The sequence below is a fragment of the Dryobates pubescens genome, chromosome 26 (assembly GCF_014839835.1).
Source record: "Dryobates pubescens isolate bDryPub1 chromosome 26, bDryPub1.pri, whole genome shotgun sequence".
NCBI classification, from domain to species: Eukaryota; Metazoa; Chordata; class Aves; order Piciformes; family Picidae; genus Dryobates; species Dryobates pubescens.
Genome location: NC_071637.1, coordinates 4,721,943 through 4,738,663, shown reverse-complemented (window position 1 = coordinate 4,738,663; position 16,721 = coordinate 4,721,943). Strand labels below are relative to the sequence as shown.

At 43.4% G+C, this 16,721-nt stretch overlaps 1 protein-coding gene across 2 annotated transcripts in view; it reads right to left on the bottom strand.

Moving 5' to 3' along the window:
- DHX35 (DEAH-box helicase 35) overlaps nt 1-16,721 on the bottom strand; it is a 32,088-nt gene that overhangs the window by 11,739 nt on the left and 3,628 nt on the right. For both annotated transcript variants that reach the window (XM_054173654.1, XM_009908625.2), the window contains exons 4-16: nt 16,132-16,209; nt 13,246-13,350; nt 11,395-11,456; nt 10,689-10,758; nt 9,652-9,711; nt 7,930-8,042; nt 7,472-7,568; nt 6,251-6,409; nt 4,461-4,671; nt 3,767-3,891; nt 2,966-3,020; nt 819-914; nt 356-450 (exon numbers count right to left, since the gene is read on the bottom strand). In XM_054173654.1, the coding sequence (XP_054029629.1) occupies nt 356-450; nt 819-914; nt 2,966-3,020; nt 3,767-3,891; nt 4,461-4,671; nt 6,251-6,409; nt 7,472-7,568; nt 7,930-8,042; nt 9,652-9,711; nt 10,689-10,758; nt 11,395-11,456; nt 13,246-13,350; nt 16,132-16,209 (1,326 nt within the window). The remainder of the gene's footprint in view (nt 1-355; nt 451-818; nt 915-2,965; nt 3,021-3,766; nt 3,892-4,460; nt 4,672-6,250; nt 6,410-7,471; nt 7,569-7,929; nt 8,043-9,651; nt 9,712-10,688; nt 10,759-11,394; nt 11,457-13,245; nt 13,351-16,131; nt 16,210-16,721) is intronic.

Genomic DNA, 16,721 nt, shown 5'->3' with positions numbered 1-16,721 from the left:
AAAATAGGCTCTTGCCACAAGAATTTGCTACATCCTAACACTTCCTTTTTTGTGTCTCTTGAAAGGAAGTGGTGTTTGGGAAGGCTTTGGTTTTTTGGTAAACCCTTACACCGACCAATATTGGGTTATAAACCTTTCATGTTTCTGGTCCTCACAAGAAAGCTTTTAACACTAATAAACCACTCCCAAGTTCCCACTGTTATTCAGTTTTTTCTTTTACCCTTAACCAATAGGTACAGTTCAAGACCTTGCTTCATTTTCACTTGCAGCCTGTCATGGGGAATCAGTAAAATACTTGGCAGAAATACAGAAATGTGGAAGCAACAAAAAGAAAGGGAGACACAACTGAACTTACAGCCTGAGCTTTTTGATTTGGAGGGATCACAAAAATGTTTTGAATCTGCATCATGGCAGCAATTGTCAAAATCTCCTGGGAGCAGCCAAAATTTCCTGAGGAGCAAGAGGAGAAATTCAGTGAAAGAAGACTTCCTTTTAACTGACCCCACATAAAAAGGAAAAGTAGTAGAATATCTTTTCATAGCACATAAAACCAAAATACCTGAACTCCTGGGGTGTTTTTTTTAGTGTGACAGTGAATGTTTTTAATACAAAACTTTAAATATAAATGTATTAGACTCATTAGTGTGTCAAATGTGTTGCACTTAGAGAGGTCCATGAATTTAACCACTTCTTTCCACTAAACACCACACCAAGGTGAAATACACGGTTTGCAAATGTCTGCTCGTGCATTACAAGAGGCAGTGTCCTCTACTCATCACAAGACAAGGAAGAAAATCTGATCATTTCTTTTCTCCTACCTGATTCCAGAAGCATCTTTGCAAACATAGGATTCAGAGGAAACTCTGCTATCCTCATGCCAAGAGGCTCTGTTAAACGGCAGTGCATATCCAAACCTGCAGCATACCAACACATGTAGCTGTGACACAGGCACAACAACACAGAAAGGCTTCTTGAAGCATTTAATGTTCATCAAAGAGCAGAATTACAAGCTAAAGAGAAGAATTACAAGCTAAAACACAGCTAATGCACCTGAGAGTTGTTGAATGTCTATTGAACTAAGCTCAAAGGCACTCCTTAACATCCATGTACTCTTCCATAGGTAGATATCCAAGGTCAAGCTCGGGCAAGCTGATTTAATGGAGGATATCCCTGCTTACTGCTGGGGGGTTGGACTAGATGACCTTTGGAGGTCTCTTCCAAAACAAACCATTCTATGATTCTATGACTGGTACATTTGAACACAGACCAAGCAGAGCACAAGAGAACAGACACACCAGGAGGGACTAGCAAGAGCCCAGTAACAGGACTTTAGAGCACTGCAGAGATTGTGTAAACAACCACAGCAGAGTGGGGTGAGGAAGTTTAACCATGGCTCTCAAACTAGAAGAAAATACTGTTTGTCAAACTGTGTGGTAGCAGCAAACCACAGCTGTACTTCAGTTAGGCACCACCCTTTTTCTTCATGTTTACATTATGGAGCAAATATTGTTAACTCTGAATTGACTTTAACTCAATGTTTGTAGTTAAACAGAGTTTCTTTTTGATTACTTGTCCCTGTGTCAAGTTTCTGTTTAGTTTAAGTTTGTGGCATTCAGAAAGATTAAACAGCTGTCAAAAACCCCAGCAAAGCAACAGCTCTTCCCATCAACAAAATCAGACAGCACACATTTTCTCAGCACAACAGAAAAAAGAGCTGGAAACTGTGAATAAAAATATTACTACAGTGGGAGTTGAGTGTCACAGAGGCATAAAGAACAAAACTAACATGAAGACATCTAGAATCATAGAACATCTCAAGATGGAAATGACCCACTCATAAGGGAACATCAAGTCTAACTCCTTGCTCCTCACAGGACTACCAAAAACTAAACCATGTGGCCAAGAGTGTTGTTCAGCCTATGAATTTGAGAACAAGCTGTGATTAGTAATTCAGAGAACACAATAAAGAAACATATTCTATTAAGGAGGTAACTAGTAGAGAAGTACTTTGAATTATACTCTCAGGGTCTGTCAGACTAGTTTTACATTTTGGAAGAGCAGGAGGAGCCCCTAAGGTGACATTTCTGAGAGCATTGAGTCCATCATCAGTGAATTTGCAGATGACACCAAGCTGGGGGCAGGAGTTGATCTGTTAAGAGTGTAGAAGGTCTCTGCAGAGGGACCTTGCCTGCAGTGTGCCCAGGCAGCCAAGAAGGCAAATGGCACCCTGGCCTGGATCAGGAACAGTGTGGCCAGCAGGAGCAGGGAAGTCATTCTGCCCCCGTACTCAGCACTGGTTAGGCCACACCTTGAGCCCTGTGTCCAGTTCTGGGCCCCTCAGTTTAGGAAAGATGTTGACTTGCTGGAACGTGTCCAGAGAAGGGCAACAAAGCTGGGGAGGGGTTTGGAACACAAGCCCTACAAGAAGAGGCTGAGGGAGTTGGGGTTGCTTAGTCTGGACAAAAGGAGGCTCAGGGGAGACCTTCTTGCTCTCTACAACTACCTGAAAGGAGGTTGTAGCCAGTGGGGGCTGGTCTCTTCTCCCAGGCAACCAGCCTCAGAACAAGAGGACACAGTCTCAAACTGTGCCAGGGGAGGTTTAGGCTGGATGTTAGGAAGAAATTCTTTAGAGAGAGAGTGATTGCCCATTGGAATGGGCTGCCTGGGGAGGTGGTGGAGTCTCCATCATTGGAGGTGTTTAGGAGGAGAATTGATGGGGTGCTTGGTGCCATGGTTTAGTTGATTAGATGGTGTTGGATGATGGGTTGGATGTGATGAATTTGAAGGTCTCTCCCAACCTGGTTTATTCTATTCTATTCTGGTCTGGGATACAGCTGTAGCCAACACAAACCAGCTGCCCTTGCTGACTCCTGCTAACAACTTGCAGCCCATAGCAGGCCTAGGATTCCAACCCAGCAAAACCAGGACAGAGAACCATAAATAAAGCAAAGCATAATATTCTCACCTCCTAAAGCATACAGCAATTCCAAAGCTTGCACCATTGACTGTGCAGGAGGTGGCTGTGAAGAGAAAATGGCCAGTTTTTAAAGTTACCATCACACACCAAAACTCTTACACCCTGAAAAATCCTTCAGTCCCACTCAAACAACCTTTCTATTTATGCAGAATGAAGGAAAAGCAGCTCTCAGATTCTTCCTGTCACTTACACCATGAGCCAAAACCATCCCAACAGGTTCAGCATCATCACTAAGATGCTGTCAGGACCCCAGCTAGACTAGCTTTGCCCAACAGTGAGGCCAGCAGGAGCAGAACAATTACTTCATGTTCTCTTCTATGGCCACCATGTTAGTTCTCCACACCAGTATAGAAATCAAATCTACCAGTACAGAAAGCAAATCTAAAACTTGGTATTGCTCTTTATAAGAAGGCAAACAAGCATAGGTTTAGTTTTGGAGATGCCTTTTTCTTCTTCTTCATAAACTGAAGAAAGTGCAAAGGGACTGCAGTCACAGTTTTGTGGTATCTCAGTTTGTCTTTTTGGCCTTTCTTGAGCTCTAAAACTGTCACAAGCTCTGAGCTTCTAACAGCAGACTCACAGACAGCCATTTCTAACTTGTCAGACACAGGACTTGCAGTAGCCAATTCTCAGAAACACCTTGCTGTCCAATAGTGGACAACGAGCTACACTCTGCCAGTCAGCAGGACAATAGTTACTGGTGAATGGTTCTGTGGGTTGTCAGCAAGTCATCTACTGATCTCTGTTCACACCAGAGAGAGATGACAGACCTTACAGCCCAGGACTCACCGAAAGGAAGGGGAACCTGAGCACATTGTCAATTCCCAAAGCCTTCAGCTGCAGGATGACAGGTGCAAGGTTGCTGCGCTGCATCTCTGGAACCGTGGACTTGGGCAGCTTCTCAAAGTCTTCCTCTGTTGTGGGAGGAAACAAAGCAAGCTGCATCTCAGTTTCAGCTCATGCCCTGTGCAGTCAGCAAGATAGAATCATACTCATTTTAAGTGCAAATTATCAGGTGTGAAGACTTAACAGGTGTTAAAAGGACTCTAACTCAAAGTTGATCTTTCTCCAGCTATTGTATTTTAAGATACTTTAATCTAAATGGAAAATTCAATGATTTTGGGTACATTGCTGATTCTGGAGCTGACCCACTCATATTTCAGTTTGAAATGCTATACATTCTTCACAGAAATGTGAGTGCTTTTTATTTCTCTTCTGTTGAGTATTTTTACCAGGAAATACCCTGCTCAGTTTGTGTTTCTGTTTCACAAAGGGATTTACTGTCCAATGCTTGGTTCATACAAATAATGTGTTTCTAAATAAGCCAGAGGAAAGATGAAGGGAAAATTGTATCTCTCACTGAAAGAAGAACAAAATGCCCCTTTTTTTTTTTCTGTTGTTCTCTTTGTAATACAAAACCCCTGTAAACCAAAATGCAAGTGACACCAGAAAGTTCTCTTTCCTTACACCTCCAATTCCTGACCTGTGTAAAGCCTGTAGCACTTCCCAGAGCGGTTGCGTCCTGCTCGCCCTGCTCTCTGGTTGGCTGAAGCTTTGGACACTGGCACCACCACCAGGCATTCAATGGCTGTTTTGGGGTTATAGGCCCGGAGCTTCACAAAGCCACAGTCAATGACATAGGCAATCCCGTGGATCGTGATGGAGGTCTCGGCAATGTTGGTGGCTACGATCACCTACAGGGACAGACACAACCAGGAAGCCATCAACTCCTCATGCCCCAGCATCACTGCAGCAGGACTGCAACACCAGCCAGCTGAAGCACCTCAGATATGACAGCTCCAGGAAGCACACTCTGGAGCCCAGAATGATGCAGTACATCACAGGATGTCAGGGGTTGGAAGGGTCCCAAGAGATCATCACGTCCAACCCCCGCTGCCAGAGCAGGACCATACAATCTAGCTCAGGTCACAGAGGAATGCATCCAGATGGGCCTTGAAAGTCTCCAGAGAAGGAGACTCCACAATCTCTCTGGGGAGCCTGTTCCAGTGGTCTGTGATCCTTATAGTAAAGTTCCCCCTTGTGTTGAGGTGGAACCCCCTGTGCTGCAGCTTACATCCATTGCTCCTTATCCTACCATAGGGAGCAAGTGAGAGGAGCCTGTCCTCTCCTTCCTGACATGCAGCATGCAGCAGAATGAGCTGTCAGCTTGAAATAAACCCAGCTTGTACAGCTTCACAGTCACTTTCTTATGCAAATTTATCTTCTCTTCATAAAAGTAGAACTTGGCAGTGTTTGCAGAAAAACAACACTGGCAGTGTCTGCAGAGAAAACCATCAACTGACTGTAAATCAAATGTTCTTATGCAGCAAACTAAAAATATTTTCTTTCTGCTTCTCAGTTCTACTGAGCTGTTACTTGCAACACTGGGGTAAGGCAAGAGGTAGGAAAGGAACAGAGTTGATTAAGCATTCCATCCTCAGTATTCCTGCAGAGATAGCCTCATGTGCATGTCCTGAAATACTAAAAAATGACTGTTCCCAGATGACAGAGGGAAATGTAATCCTTATTTCATCTGAAGTTTTAAAAGTACATCTTGGAAGCTAATTGACTAACATCACATCCTGGTAAGAAAAGAAGGGTTTATACTCAGTGTTTTCTGACACCAGGTGAACAATTTCCCTTGTTAGAATCCAGCAGGCACAAGAACGAGTCATGTCTGTATAATTCTGTCACCTTGTCTCAGCCCCAACACAGGCTCTGCCTAAGCAGAAAGCACTCATCATGACTAACTATCTACTTCTGTGACATCCAAACAAGACTTGCAGAAGTCCAAAACAAAGCCTTTTTCTACTAAAAGCAAGCAAGTTTAGAATTTGTTTCTCAGGTGAAAATACAGTACTTGGTTACTCTGTCACTCAGTTTTACACTGTTGGTGGAAAACAGCAATGGACACTTAGACCACACCAAAAAAGAAAAGCAGGTAAAAGTAGAGGACTTAGAGTGTAAGAAGCTGCAACTGGACAGAGGCAAATACAAGGCTATACAAAGAACTGAGCAGCTGATGAGGAAGATAAGTTAGAACTGACATGTCTGGGACTGATCAGAGATGAAAAGGGAAGCCAGAGAATACATTCTTGGTTCAGTCTGAAAACTGGCACAAAGTGTTAGGAGGTGTAGAAAGTCTCCCTTGTCAAGTGTTCACAATAGTCCCATGATGCGAACCTGATCCATACAGATAACCTGAGAGATGCAGTTTGTGTAATGCAGACACCCTTCTGGGTGGTAGAATTGAAACATACACAACAGCCTTACCTTCCTAACATTGTGAGACACTCTCTCAAACACTTTCATTTGGTCAGGAGAGGGCAGCCCAGCATACATGGGGAGAACACGGAGGTGCTTTTTCATTCCAGTACGAGACAGGGCCCGAGCCTGTTCTATGAGCATAGAAACAACAGTCTCCACTTCTTCCTAGAGCCACAGCAAGACAGAACCAGAGAGCTTTCACTTTATCATCACATGGCTGTCATTTACATCAAAAAAGGCAGCAAAATAATCCCAATATGATCCTAGTTGTTCAAGTTCTAGGAGCTTTTCATAAGCTCCCTCCATTTTGTGATATCCTTAGATAAACTGCTATCAGTAATAAACAGATGTAAATATTTATGCTCATTGTCATTTCTGACACTATCACTAATGCATGAGAAAAATCACATGGGAAGGACTGAAGAAACTTCAGAAGGCAACAGGCTGTTTGCCTGTGTATCTCAACTTGTGAGGCCAGCCTGGTTTGACTGTGTAGAATGCTGTGGGTCTTCATCAGGAAGGACAGAGTAGCAGCATTAACACTTCTTGCTCAACTTCACAGTTAATCTCAGGGATCATCTCACTCTTCAATAACACAAACAACAAAAAGTTTAGGCATCACCTTGTGAAACACCCAATTCACTCCTTGAAGTCAAATTAATAAAGGGGATGAAGAATTTATGCAAAAAAAATCAGCAAGATGTTATTGAGGCTCAAGGCAGCTCCTCACTGCATAAATTATAAACCACCTTCCCTTTCATTCTGCTCAGCTACAAAGTGAGCTGACAGGCATAAACAGAGCAGAAGAGACTGGCAAATTTTTGCCTCACAGCAATTTGTTTTTTCTGTCAAAGCCTTCACAAGTTAAGCCTAACAAATGTAAACTCCATTTGCCTTCATTATTAATGGTGACTCACTGTCAGCTTTGGAGATGTGACTAGCACCAAAACCCCACACACCGTTCCACTCCGTAACAAGGCTGAAAGCATACAGCATTAAATGAGAAAAACTACCATCCATCGCCAGCTTTGTCAAATCCAGACCACAGATCATATTCTCTAAAAGTCTCTTGGGCTGGCCTAATTCTGCTCCCATCAATCCAGAAATATTTGTCATATTTAATGAGATTAAAGCAAGCGCAGCTAAAGCAAGCAGGAGACCAAGGCGGCTTCACAAAGCCCACAACACTGCACTGTAAAACACAAAAAGTAAAGCTCATGTCTATACCTGGCCAGTTAAAAATGCCAGGATATCACCATCATTCTCCACCTGGTGAATTTTCATTGCAGTTTCCACAGTTGATTTGATATAGTCTGGAACAGGACTACAGGGAGAGAACATACCAGAGATATTAGCAGAAAAGTAGAAACAGATTCTTCACTCCCCAAAGGAGCAAATACAGAGCTAGCTGTGGACACCACACATCAGCCATGCCATAGTTGATCGTAATGCCTGCTTGGCAACCAGCCTTCAGCAATTAATTTGTTTCTTTACACTACAATAAGCTCAAAAAACATTTCTGCTGCTATAAGAAATATCTAAATGCTTCCCAAATGGAATGTTAAATCCCCTCGTGATTGCCCTGTGAATTTCTGAGCTCTGACCTAGACAAAATGATAGCACACACACACACCCCCCACACTTTCCTAACCACCACTGACAAGATCAAACAAACAGGAACACACCTCTGTATGTAGAAGATGTCCACTGGAAATGTCCTCCCCTCCACAGTAAGGATCACACTGGTATCTTTGCTGGGGTCACCAGTATCATTTTGATTAAAGAAATCTCTGAATTTCTACAGTAAAATAAAACCAAACACTTTCAACTTTGATATTTCAAAGAACTAAGGGAGAAATCTAAAGATTCACAGATTGCATTGGGCTGGATGGGACCCTCACAGGTCATCTTGTCCAACCCCCATGTAGTCAGCAAGGGCATCTCCAACTAGATCAGGCTGCCCAGGGCCACATCAAGTCTGATCTTGAATGTCTCCAGGGATGGGGCCCTGATCACCAATCTGGGCAACCTGTCCCAGTATTTCACCACTAAAAGTGAAGGAGGGAAATTCAGGCCTCCTTCAGAAAAGAAACATGTTACAGTGAGGGTGGTGAAAGCCTGGCCCAGGTTGCCAAGTGGTAGATGCCCCATCCCTGGAATCATTCCAGATCAGATTGGCTTTGAGCAATCTGCTCTACTTGATGTCTCTGCTGACTGCAGGGGGGTTGGACTAGATGACCTCTAAAAGTACTTCTAACCCAAATCATGCAATGATTCAGTGCTACACACATTTCATGAAGGACATGGTAGAGTTAGGAAATGGACAGAGAACATGATAAAGGAGTTAGAGCAGCTGCTTTATCAGGAGAGACTGAGGAGGCTGAGGCTTTGCTTGGCGAGCAGCAGGAAAAGAAGAGACACAGATGAGGTTTACCAAATCAAAGGTAAAGCAAATATAAAACTGATTTGGGCTTTTATTGTCTGTTTGTTTGGGTTTCTTTCAGCCCAAATCCCACAATACCAGAACTAGAAGGCCCCTGATGAAACTAGCAAGCTTAAAAAAAAACAAAAACAAATTAACTCAAGCACTTCATTATACAGCAGGTGGCAAACTTCTGAAAATAGCTCTCACATGGTGTCCTGGAGACTTACAGCTTCAGCAAGCATATTCAAAGACAAATTAAGAAACAGCAGGTCCATAAACAGACACTAGCAGGAAGCAGCAGGAATGTGCTGTCTAATGTCTCTATTACAACCACTGTGGATGCTGAAGCAGCTCAGAGAGAACAGACCCACAGCAGGTGGACAGGCTCATACACTCTCCCTAAACAGCATCTCTTGTTCCTGCTGCTGCTACAGACACAACAGCAGGTTAGATAAGACATTGCTCTGATCTAGCAGAGCATTTCTTATGCTCCTACTCAAAATTAAATTAACCACATTTTTAGTAAGTTTTCACAGGCCACAGATCAATCAGGGCACTAGTGAGATTTCACTGAAATTCAATCTACTCTTTTAGCACATATTCTTAGTGGCCTAGGGTTGCCTCAAAATATTGCTGTCAGCAAAACAGAGCTAAACCAATGCTTCCTAGACTAGTCAAGCCCAAGAGACTATCTTTTAAAATAACAGCACCAGTAAGAAGGGGGAAAAGCATCAATACATGAAAATACATGGAGAGCAGTTTCACTTCTAAATTCACTTCCAAAAATGTTTGCTAACATAAAATGAAAACCAAGAACAGCAGCCTAACTATATCAGTTTGTTTTTCCTGTACTCCTTCCTCTCTTCATCATCACTCACAGCAGCAGCAGCAATGCTGCCCAAGAAGCAAGCAGCACAGTGTACAAGCTGTGTGTAAACAGAAGTGGGGCTGCCTCATTGCAAATCAAATCTGTGAGCGATACCTCTGCATCCAAGGTAGCTGAAGCCACAATCAGTCGAAGGTCCCCACGCTTCTTTTGGACCTAGGATGGAGACCACGAACATAGAATCAATAAGATTGGAAAAGACCTCAAAGATCATCAAGTCCAATCCATCAACCTCATGACTACTAAACCATGGCAGCAAGTGCCATGTCCAATCCCTTTTTGAACACCTCCAGGGACAGTGACTCCACCACCTCCCTGGGCAGCACATTCCAATGACCAACAATGCTCGCTGAAGAACTTTCTCCTCACCTCGAGCCTAAACTTCCCCTGGCACAGTTTGAGACTGTGTCCTCTTGTTCTGGGGCTGGTTGCCTGGGAGAAGAGACCAACCCCCACCTGGCTACAACCTCCCTTCAGGTGGTTGTAGACAGCAAGGTCTCCTCTGAGCCTCCTCTTCTCCAGGCTAAGCAACCCCAGCTCCCTCAGCCCCTCCCTTGTAGGGCTTGTACCCGAGGCCTCTCACCAGCCTCAAACATCTGGAGCAAAAGGTCTTCTCTGAGATATTAAGCTAGAACCATGTTTTTGAGCCTCCAGTTTACCAATAACTTCTCTTTAAAGATACTCTGAAGCTACAAGACAGCTGATGAAGTGAAACACCCAAGTCATCCATAGACCTAATGACTGAAATGCTATATATTCATTTGAAGGACATTCAGTCTGCAATCATGGCTTACTCTTAATTTGTGGTGGGACTCAGCTCTTTAGTAGGTTGAAAGTCAACAACCACCTCCCTATGAGATCACCTCATAACATCAGCAGCAGAATGAAGACTAATCTTTTTGCTAATATCATTTAATATCATCAGTACTGGGAGAAAGCAATGGAGGATCCTGTGCCAGAGGTCTACAGTAAACAGCTGGGTTTTTACAAGAGGCTGTAGGGTAAATGAGGAATTAGAACTCACCCTCTCCAAATGGGCTCAGCAACCAGCCATTAAGATCAGAAATTCAATAAAAAGGAAGAAAATGAAAACAGTTCAGTGAACATTTAAAAAAAACCAACAAAACACAAACCTTTTTTAGTAAGCCAATGGCAATATCTGTATAAAGAGTCCTTTCATGGGCTTCATCCAGCATGAGAACACTGTGAATAAAGCAGAATGGTAAGATTTCAGAACTGGGTTGACTGACACTAAAATCAGGGTCCTTTTGTTTTCTAGAAATATCAGCCTTTGAAATCTGCTGCTGGACTAAGCCTGTTTACACTTAGGAAACTGTGGAAGTTAAACAAATCCCACAGACATGAAGCAGGGAAAAAAATTTTAGGTAACAGCAGGTGGCACATCCATACCGTTCTTTATTCAAGCTAGCTTTTGGAAAGGGGTAGGAAGAAAACTATCTATTTTTACTGTCCGGCATAGGTATTCTGGACACCAGAACAGGCTGTGTTTGTTGTTTTGTTGGGGCTTCTTTTGACAAGCATCACAAGAAAAAAAGAAAAAGTGAATTTAAAACAAGCAAATGAAACAATTGAGACTCCAGGAGCTCCATTTAGCTTTCCTTCATTAACCACAGCACCGAATCCTGCCGGGTTTGACGTTCCAGTGGCCAACTGATTTTCCAACAGCCTTTACAACATAAAGGAGTCAAACTCCTAAAATAATTGTCACATCTTTGGGGATTTCATTTATAACAACCACACAGTGGGTCTAAAAAAAAATAAAAATGCAGCTGTTCACCAAATTACACTTCAGCAGGAGTGCATTCCATGTTTCCTTACCTGTATCGTGTTAATAAAGGATCAGCCATCATTTCCCTCACCAGCATCCCATCAGTTAGAAACTAAAAAGGAACAGAATCATAGAATCAATAAGGTTGGAAAAGACCTCAAAGATCATCAAGCCCAACCTGTCACCCAAGACCTCGTGACTACTAAACCATGGCATCAAGTGCCACATCCAATCCCTTTTTGGACACCTCCAGGTACAGTGACTCCATCTCCCTGGGCAGCACATTCCAATGGCAAATTACTCTCTCTGTGAAGAACTTGAGACTGTGTCCTCTTGTTCTGGTGCTGGGTGCCTGGGAGAAGAGACCAGTCCCCTCCTGGCTACAACCTCCCTTCAGGTAGTTGTAGACTAAGGTCTTCCCTGAGCTTCCTCTTCTCCAGGCTAAGCAATCCCAGCTCCCTTACCCTCTCCTCATAGGGCTTGTGCTCCAGACCCGTCCCCAGCCTTGTTGCCCTTCTCTGGACACACTCAAGTGTCTCAATGTCCTTCTTAAATTGAGGGGCCCAGAACTGGAGAACTCAAGGTGTGGCCTAACCAGTGCTGAGTACAGGGACACAATGACTTCCCTGCTCCTACTGGCCAAATAAACATCCCAGGGAATTACTGGCAGGTCCTCCTAACAGGCAGATTTGTTATACTCATTACTTTTAAAGATGATTTCTAGGCTGTTGCCTGAATTTTGCCCTGCCTTTTACTTTCTAATGATCTATTAAATTGATCTCTTTTCAGCTAGGGAAGGTAAAGATGTGCTCCTGAGTGAGTAGAGTGATTGCTTCTTAACTAGTATTTGATTCTTTAAACTTAGTTATTTTGTACTGGGGGAAAAAAAATCACAACAAACAAACAGAAAACAAAACCACATTGGCAGCACTGAAACATGGCAACAGAGGTTTCCTCACTCTTGTCTGTGAAGTGGCTAAATCTGCTTTAGCCATAACATTCTGTCAGTCCATTCAGTCTTGATCATCTCAAAGCAGGCTACTTAATATCCATCACACACTTCTGACCACAACACAAACCTTAAAATGCAATGTTTTAATTTCATACTTTCTTCCTACTAGCAAGTGGAAACCCACCAGCTTCATGCAGCCATCAAGGAGTAATTTGACCTGGGATTCCAACTGTGGCCTTGAACTAGGCAAGAATTGGTATGCAAGGTAAAAACCTCCAATTTTCCAACTCCAAATGATTAATCATCATAGTCAAAAAAAGGGAAAAGATTTCAGCTGTATTTAATGAACAAACATTTCCATTCCTTTCCCTTTCAAAGGGCTGCTAGCCTCAGAAAATAATCACAGAGAAAATTGTCTCATTCATCATCATTGCTATTGCAGCATAACTAAAGCAAACTCTCATCTGTACCAACACAAGCAGCATTAATATTGCTCACAGCACTCAAGAACAGCTGCAAAGCTTCCTATTTAATCCACAGCAGTTAGCCTGCTCATCTTGGGTTTTATCTGTGCTTTTAATCCAAGTCTATTTTCAGGGTGGTGAGGACACTTTAGCTGTGATTCATGACAGTCTTTCACTCTGACTTTGAGTGACTTAACAGGTCACACTAGCACTATACCAACATCTGGCCATCCTTACCTTGAAAATCTCCTTCAGTTTTAAAACAGTGGCTGCCAGACTAGAGCACACACACCAGTTTCATTGAGGTTTGGATGGCCACAGCCATTTCAAGCACATTCTTGGGGTACCCGCATGGAAAACTGAAATGTGATCTAATCTCTTTACTGGGCATCACAAGGCTCTCTTTAATTCTGCAGAAGAAGAGTTTCTACTTGAAGAGTTTCAGCTAAGCCTTTCAGAGGAACCATACAGTGGTCATGCTTCACCTTAATTCTTGTAGCCTGTGGATCCGTGCAGTCGTCAAACCGAATGCAATAGCCAACTTCATGCCCCAACATTGCACCTCTTTCATCGGCAACTCGGCCTGCAACCTGAGAAAGAGATTCTTAGAAACAAGAGGCAGCTCACACCACCTATCTTCATGGCATCATTCTTTCATCCACAGAGAACTGCCACCAAAAAAATGACCCGAGGGCTGGTACCCCTCTACTGTGAGGCCAAGCTGAGAGAGTTGGGAGTGTTCAGCCTGGAGAAGTGAAGATTCCAGAACTTCTTGGGACCTTTCAGTACTTGAAGGCATTGATCAGAAAGGTGGGGACAGACATTTCAGCAGGGCCTGTTGTGACAGGACAAGGGGTGATGGTTTGGAACTAATGGAGAGAGATTTAGACTAGTTAGTAGGAAGACACTTTTTCCTCTGAGGTGGTGAGACCCTGGCCCAGGGCTCTCAGAGAGATGAAAGATGTCACATACCTGAAACCATTCCAGGTGTGAGCAACCTGCTCTAGTTGCAATGTCCTTGCTGGATGCAGGGTGGGTGGGACTCTAAATGACCTCTAAAGTCCATATTAATCCAAACTTTTATATGATTCTATACAAACAGGAACAGTTTCCACAGAGTGATTTGCTCTTGTTCAAACACTAAAATCTGCTCAACATAACAGCACATACTGAACATACAAGTGGTAAATGCTTTCAAAATGTTGCAGCATAACTTAATGAACCCATTACACACAGCTTCTGCTCAGGAAAGCTAGGGGTACCTTTCTGTTAAAAGTACTCTGACAGACCTACAAAGGCAGCCACTCAAGCAGCCACCCCACTGGGGAAGGACCACCTGCCAGAAGTTGTAGGAGTGCTATTTAAGGACACAGCTGGAACACAAAAAGGGAAAGAGTTCAGGGATATGGCATGCAGAAAAAAAAGTTATCACTTAAGCTGATCTGTCCCTGAACTTACTGAGGCTTTTATTTCTAGTAAAGATGCTACTGTACTTTTCATAAAACAAAGAACTGGCAGATTAATTCAAAGAAACATGATTTTTGGAACAGTACTACTCTGTGCCAGTTCTGTGCCAATAGCTCCTTTAGCTGAAAAACCTGAGTTATTCAGACTTATTCTACAGAATATTAGGTACTATCAGGTCATGGTTTAAGCAAACAACAGAGAAACTGAACAGCTAATGACACAACAAAACTCACAATGCACCCATCAGGCCCAGCACAATTCTAAGAGGAAGCTACTTTCAGTCACTGGAGTGACATTCTAAACCATACCAGCAGGCAGTGAATTAATTTCACTTGGAACGTTATCAATCCACCACTTTCAGCCCAACCATTCAGGATAACTGACACTCAGGGCAATGCAAGCAGAAGTTCAGGAATTGCTAAACTATGCCTCATGCCTCTGCAGCTACTCCTCTTTATTTCTGACAACCCACACGATCTAGATGGGAAAGCAGGTAAACACATTGATGAAAACAAAAGGTCACTTTCAGTTCAAGACAAAGCCATAAGTCACCAGCTATATCCCTAATGCTATCCCTCATGTCCCTGCAAGAGCCACAAAGTCCAGGCAGTTTGTAACTACTGTGTCTAAATACTAAGCTCTGATTGAGTAATCTTGTAATTTCAGGCTTAAAGATAACATTTAAAGACATCAAAGGGAAAAGAGAAGTAAGCTTGTCCTAAGAAATCATTGCAGCATACACAACATCTTCTGCAGAACTGTGCACTGTCAGCTGGATGTCCTGTGAAGGAGAAAAGGGAGAAGACTGCAGGCAGACTGCCCAAAGAACAGGATGCAGCTCACTGCTAGAGACCTTACCCACACTGGATAGGGTCAAAGAAGACTGGATGAAAAGAAGAGGCAGGTTGTACAGCTGCTCGGTCTGCTACGCTTTTACCAGGGACATAACTGATCTGTTGCAGGTACCATTAACCCTTTATAAAGGACAAAAAGATGAGGGTTACAAATAGCACCTCAGTTTTCTTTACAAACAGAAAGCTGCAGCAGACATTTCTGCTCACCAAGTCAGTGTTTGGCAGCAGGCAGGGAGATGAGGAACACTGGGAGAGGAGGCTATCTTCTGTGCAAACTATTACCGGAGGGTACAATACATTGCCCTCAGCATCTCCTCTTCTTCCTTCTCACAGCAGAACTGAGTAACTGAGGTTGTGCCCTTTTAGACTTGTGTATGAAAAGATATCTCTCAACAAAATTGTTTTGTCTTTTCTATGACACTCTTAGAAGGGGACACAAAGAAAAAAAACACAGCCCACAACAACAAATCGTATGAAGTACCAGAACAAGCTACACAGCCTCCTCTTCTCCTTTTAATTCCACTGGCTATCTTACTGTGCACAGGTTTACATCACTGCTTTGTGAAAGTTAAGGGTCTCACTGGCACAGTTCTAGCCCATAGCCAATCATAGCTCAACCTTGTGCATCCCTAACCTCAGTACAGGGTTCAAAGAATCCCAGCATAGTAGGGGTTGGAAGTTACTCCTGGGGATCAAGTCCAAACCCCTGCTAAAGCAGGGTCAACCACAGCAGGTTGCCCAGGATCATACCCCTGTGGGTTTTGAAAGTCTCCAGAGAAGGAGACTGCACAACTGAGTGATCCACATTCTACTGATACCACTCAATTTTATTGCAAAGCTTCTCCATCTGCAATGCTGACCTTGGCATCCTTGGCAAGATCTAGTAATCAGGTTGAATTCCACCTACAGCACCAGCAATTTCATGAGGAAGATAAGCAGGAACGTCAATTCACTCAGGAGCTCATGCAGTTGTGATTTCTGCTACTCAGCAAAGCCTGCTAATAAACTAGAGGTTATAATGACAACAAACTTGGACACAGAGAAACTCACTGTAACAGCAGCAACTCGACGAGGCTGCGTCACTCCAACAACTCTTCCTTCAGCTGTCCAGCCAGCTTCTGCCAGGTACTGCAAACAAATGTGGAGGGTAAGAAAACTGGAGGTCATGCTGAGATTACAGAAGGTGTTGGTGCTCCCCACTGTGTGCTCTTTCCTGGCTCAGACACTCACTGATGCATGACCCTAGGCAAATCAGGTACCTAGAGATTTTGTGTAATATTAATGTCACCTCTAAAAGCAACACAGTGCAATACCTGCTTCATATGCACAGATGCTTGCAGGAAGCTTGAGGGCAGATTTAGACTGGAGATTAGGAAGAAATTCTTTACAGTGAGGGTGCTGAAACACTGGAACAGGTTGCCCATAGAGTTTCTGGATGCCCCCTCCCTGAAGGTGTTCGAGGCCAGCTTGGATGATGCTTTGAGCAACCTGGGCTAGTGGGAGATATCCCTGCCTGTGGCAGGAGGGGTGGAACTGGATGATCTTACTCTGATAGAGTAATAAAGACTTGCCATAGCACAGTGACTAATGTTTGTACCAGCATAAACTTGTTTGTGGTGTATGGTCCTTTCCTGTAGTGG